At 45.8% G+C, this 5,881-nt stretch overlaps 1 protein-coding gene across 1 annotated transcript; it reads left to right on the top strand.

Moving 5' to 3' along the window:
- The first annotated feature begins 2,465 nt into the window (after nt 1-2,465).
- On the top strand, nt 2,466-5,340 carry LOC146197609 (uncharacterized). The gene is made up of 2 exons (XM_084597207.1): nt 2,466-2,749; nt 3,545-5,340. Exons 1-2 carry the CDS (start codon nt 2,466-2,468, stop codon nt 5,169-5,171), a joined length of 1,911 nt encoding a protein of 636 aa, XP_084453333.1. The 3' UTR covers nt 5,172-5,340.
- Nucleotides 5,341-5,881: the final 541 nt, after the last annotated feature.

The raw sequence follows: 5,881 nt of genomic DNA, 5'->3' as shown, positions 1-5,881 counted from the left end.
CTCGTTCAAATTTTTTTGACATCTTCTTCATCCACCAAATTTTCTGTTTGTTATTTTACATTAAATGCTCTTCGGTCGCTTTCCATCAGTACATTTTTTTTTTTTAATTCTAGATTGGCGCTACTTTTTTCTCGTAATCACCCATGGAAATTTCCATGTAAATACATACCACTACGCCTTGACCAAAGCCCACTTGGGTATGTGTCATATTTAAAAAGGTAAAAAAAAAAAAAGATGAAGAAATATGTCACCTACAACGAATTCTGGCCAATACCCCACTGTGGGTATGTGCCATTACAACGAGGGAGAAGAAGAAGAGGAAGAAGAAGAAGAAAGTCAGCGTCGGAAGTAACGCCCCGTAGCAAGTGGTTATCAGGAAACCCATGAAACCTGGGAAATCTTGGTCTCACATAACGAAGTACGTATGTTCTCGTCATATGTTATGCATGTACTATAGACTGGAAATATTTAGAGCACTTCGAAAACTCGTTTGTTTCTTCCTTGCCACAATTTCACAGCTTTCACCATTCTTTATTGTGCGTTCAGCCGTTAAACAAGGGAACGTCCGGGGCTAGGAATAGGCTCTCAGCAGTTTCAGTGGCGCTCTTTGACTCGTCTCTGTAAGGCACTAGTCTTATACAGAGAATGAACGTCTCTGTGCCGGCATACTGTTTACATACGTTTGTTTGGCCCGCCAACTTTCTATGGAGGGAAGCTAAGATGTATGTAGTTCTTTATGGAAGTATGAAATTCAGGTGTCTCAGATGTTCTTCTCGTAGAAACAAAAACTACAAGCCAGCCTCCCGATGTTCGTATGAACATGTTACCGCGCAAAGGATAACATTACTGTATTATATTAAAAACAAATACAGGACGTTTTAAGCTTCGCCTTTAAGATTTCAAGGCGATAGCGTTATCGGGCCCCTTTCGCATCGCCTTCTCAGTCTCTTCAGGCTCACAGCGACATAATTCTGACAACACACAACTTTTTTTTTTTATTTAGTGCAGGGGGTAATTTCACTCCTGCCTAGATTTTAACCACCAGTCTGATAACCTCCGTTTGGTTATTGTTTCCCGCTTGAAGTCCGTAGTCTGTTTTTTTTCCGCTGTCCTTAATCCCCAATACATTGAAGACGATGGTCGAATGTGTAAGGCTTTGAATCGGGCGGCGGCTCGCGCCATCTGTTGAGGCAGCGCCGTACGATCGAAGGATTTTCCAGTGAGCGCCACATCGCAGGTAAGCAAAGTGGAAATGTTCTTTCCTACTTGCTTAACTATTATTTTCGTAATTAGTTTCTTTGTAACCTTAGCTGACAGTCATAAGGCAATGCACACATTAGGTCCACTTTTATTCGGAGAGAAGCAACGCGGTTCTATGGCGGAGTGGTTTCGCCTCGCACTGCGAAAGAACCATGTCGATTCCGCGGGTTTCCGGAAAACATTTATTGTTTCTTTACTTTCTTCTGAATTTAGAGTTAAAACCTCAACACCGACACCCTCTTTTCAGTGACACGGGGTCCTCAACGCTATCTGGTTAAAATAATTAGGGAGACTTTTAATCCCCGCTTTTATGGGTATCATGCGACAGCATCCGTCAGCAGGACTCTATGTGAGTTCTCATTCTAGAATATGCCCTTTTGCTACAAAGTTAATCAAAACTCTATTTAGTTTTCTTCCTATTATCTCACAATATTCGTTCGTAAGATGTTATGAGAAAGACCAGGCGACAAGTCCTGTTTCAACCCAGATGCGCGGAACTAGCTGTGTGGCGTAGGAGTAGGGTGGTTTACTCAGACTCAAATGGGGTTGAATCACTACCATCTCAAAGGCGCTTCCATAATAGAGAGCTGCTGATAGTTCTGTTAGGTCACGTTGTCTTGTTCCGTCACAGGACCCTGTTGTAGCCGCGGCGAGCGAAGCAGAGGCAGAGCGACTAAGCAACATGTTTATTCGGCATGCTGGGCCGTACAGATTAAGAGACCCGCACGAGCGATCTGCGCGCTGACCTCTTAACAAGTGCCACGCTCCCCCTCTCGGCGTTGCCATACACACTCGTCACAGCATCATGTGACACTACATACCAATCGCGCACAATGCGATCACATGATACTTCAGACCCTCATAGCAAATAGTAGCCGACTATGTCACCTATCAACGATACCATCTGACAGAGGCATGCTCGGCATTTTTCGCTCACAACTTTGGATATTCTGGAGAACTGTACCTTTACCTCAATTGCCTTAAGCGTGTCTGCGAACATTTTACACCCTACTGCCGCACCACCCTTGACATTTATTGTGTGCATATCTATTTTTGATGACTATACCTCAGCTTCTATATATATTGCCGGTACCTTCGGCAGTGTAGAGAATTAGCGGGATGTAGCTCAACGATGTCTAACGCGCTACTGCTCTGTTAATGCAGAGAAACGTCGTGTCCCAGAATTGCAGCTGACAGTAACGTGGATGACACCTCGATGCCTGCTCCGACGGCAGTTCATGCCAGCCACGGTACTCGGCAGTGTTGTGCTCTGTGGCTACTACCTGTGGGAATCGCAGCTCGTTGCGCCGACTGTTTCGCGAGGACCGGAATCAGGATGGCGAAGGGTCAGCGCAGTGGGCTACCGCATTCGGACCCCTGCATGCGCTATACCTCAGTTCGACCCCTTTGACCCGTCCATCAGGCCTTACTTCGTTCGGATATCCTATGGCAGCAGGTGTCATGGTAGACCCAACTTCTTAACCGTCAGGTAACTTTTTAATTTTTAAGGATTGCAACAAACGCTCCCAGATATTGTTGCTAAAAGACTGCACGGGGCAAACATCTGTTTCATAGCAACGAAATGTGCATGGTCTCAATTATGTCAAAATGGGAGGTCGTCTCACTAAAGCTCAAAAATTTCAGAGACATCTATTTGAGCTCCGAGTGAACAAGCGAACAGATTTCGTACGAGCGTTTGCTCTAGACTGTATCCATCCGCATGGTTCTACACAATCATATCGGCTTCGCGACAGCCAAGCGGTTTGGCCTGCCGTAGGTATATAATAAAAATTGTTGATGCTTATTATAACACGCAACTAATTCTATGAGATATTCAAATTTAGACATGGAAAGATGGAGAGTGATAGTGATTTGTCGCGGAAGAATTATTTCAGTACCTCTCCCTCGTCTTGAAAAATACATGGCAACGTTAACTTATACCGCTGATTGAACAGCCTTCTTGTCAAACTAGCTGTGACAATTAACCTTGTGAGATACTTTTTTCTACTGAGAGAAAGAAATCTATATTTTTCGTCACTTCAAGAATGTTAAGCAGCGCGGAAAGTTGTGCGAGTTGGTGTACGTTCATGATGAAAACTATAGCGCAAAAGAGACATGAGGACGAAAAGACGACGCCGACAGGTGCCCTGTCTGCCTGTATGTGACGTCTTTCCGTTCTCCTGATTTTTTTTTTTTTGCGCTATTTTTTTTTTACCATGGAACTCAGGAACCTTGCCATGAATATTGCCATCGATTGTGTTCTGACGTATATATTTTTCTGCAGGAACGGTTTTCCTGTCTTACTTCCTCAAAAACTTAAAGAACATGGCGTTCTTCCGAAAGACCTGTTATGCTTCTACAAGCACATCTACCGTAATAAGTCCTCATACAGGCCCGACAAAATATACTTCCTTGGGCCTTTACGATCCCTGAAGTTCGACAAGCCGCTTATCAAGGAGTTTTTTTTCGTCGAATGTGCAACAAGACAGAGGCCAGAGGGGCGATTTCATACACAGTTTCTCCTCAATCCAATCAAGAAGAAGAGCGTCGAAAGGCGATGTCGCAAGGCTAGTACAGGCACGCCCCATAACCTCAGCATTCTGGTGCTGGGTCTAGACTCGGTCTCATACTTGAACTTGGACAGGCATCTACCGGAAACAGCCAAGTTTATGCGCGAAAATCTTGATGCTTTTGAGCTGCGTGGATACAACAAACTTGGTGACAACTCATATCCTAACCAGGTCCCGCTCATAACCGGCCTCAAAGACTTCGAAGCGACCCACGCTGCTCCAGATGGCTTTTATGACAACCTTACTGACCAGTTCATCTGGAAGCAATATAGTAAGCGAGGCTACCGAACAATGTTCCTCGAAGAGTCTCCGTTTTATGGTCTATTCAATTACTACAGCCAAGGTTTCCGACGCGCGCCGGCTGACTACTACCTAAGGCCTGTCATAATGGCCATGGATGACTCGCCCAAGAATACGCAGCACTGGCAGCGGATTCGATGCCTGGGTCCCATAATGCCTTTTGAGGAACTGCTTGACTACCTTAATCGATTCACGGACACGATGGCTGAGCGACGCTTCTTCTCCTACACCTGGATCAGCGAGATCACTCACGATTCGCTGAACAGTGCAGGTTACGCGGATGAGCCTTTCCGGCGAACTCTAGAGAAACTTCAATCTTCAGGGATGCTCAATCACACGGTTCTCGTCTTTCTGAGTGATCACGGCTTAAGATTCGGAGATGTGCGCGCCACGTACATAGGCAAGTTCGAGGACCGGCAGCCTTTCGCATTCTTGGCCTTTCCGCCCTGGTTTCTCAAGCAGAATCCGGAGGCAGCTCGCAACCTGCGCATTAACCAGCAGCGCCTCACTACGCACTTTGACGTTCATGCTACGCTGGTCGAGCTGCTCGACTACCCTAACGTCCAGCATCCGAACACCACGTATGGAATCAGTTTGCTGCACGAGGTTCCGGACACAAGGACGTGCGCCGACGCTTCCATCACGCATCACTGGTGCACGTGCAATGCCCGGGCCGACGGCGGCGTGTCGGCCGAACTGGCCTGGTCACTGGCCAACCACTTCGTATCGAAGATCAACGGCTGGGTTGCACTGGCAGTGCGCAAGTGTGCCGTGTACCAGCTGCTTCATGTCATGGACGTGACGGCGCTCCAGGCGATGCCTGGTGAGCAAGCGGTCAACACTAGCCGTTATTGGGTTACCGTCAAGCTGTCTCCTGGCCAGGCAGTGTTTGAAGGAACTGTGCGTGTGCGCGGGAATAACTTCACTGTGTTGGAGGAGGTCAGTAGGTGCAACTGGTTTTCTGGCCAGTCGTTCTGCGTGCGTAACCATTGGTTGCAGAAGTTCTGCTACTGCCTCAGGACGGTGGGAGAATTGATTTGACGTCAGAGTTCTCTCATATAGACCGTTCGCTCAGTGATGGTTGAAAGTGTGACGACCAGTGTGAGTCGACCTGTTTATGATGGCTGGTCACAAAATGTTGGCAGCAGAAAGAGAAATGATTTCGCATTACTGAGCTCAATCACCCTTAATTGCTCTCCTGAAATATTTGCTTAAAATCACGATAACAACCAATATATCAGCATATCTGTCCTAAGCGTGCTTGTACATTCTTTTCTGTCACTTAAAAAAACGTGCCGCACTGGTTTGCTATGGCAGTGTGACCTATTTGTTGTGAGCAAAGTACAAACTTCAGATTCAGAATTCTGGTAACCATGGGAATCTCAGGTCGTTTCTGTTCATGTGTTGATAAAAATCTAACATTATTCCATGGTTTCCGCGCAATTGTTCAAGAACAGACGTGTTTAGTATCCTATGGAAATAATAATCACTCGTCGTGAGCGCAGGACAAAGTTGAGCAATTATATTTTGCTACGGATCGGAAGTTCGCACCATTTACATCGTTTTATTTGTGAAAAAAAAAAAAAAACATCTGACGCTATTGCACAGTTAATTCACAAATAGTTTCGAAAAATAGCCATTGCTTTTCTATGGCCAGTTTTAACTATACTTACTGAGAACGGAGCAGATCAAACATCAAATCAAATTATTTCGTCGCATAGGAAGGAGAGCTCTCCCATCAACACGTGCGT

The sequence above is a fragment of the Amblyomma maculatum genome, chromosome 3, assembly GCF_055883805.1.
Source record: "Amblyomma maculatum isolate TAMU_Amacu chromosome 3, ASM5588380v1, whole genome shotgun sequence".
Taxonomy (NCBI): domain Eukaryota; kingdom Metazoa; phylum Arthropoda; class Arachnida; order Ixodida; family Ixodidae; genus Amblyomma; species Amblyomma maculatum.
The sequence above is the reverse complement of the archived record's forward strand: the minus strand, read 5'-3'. Positions and strand labels throughout refer to the sequence as shown.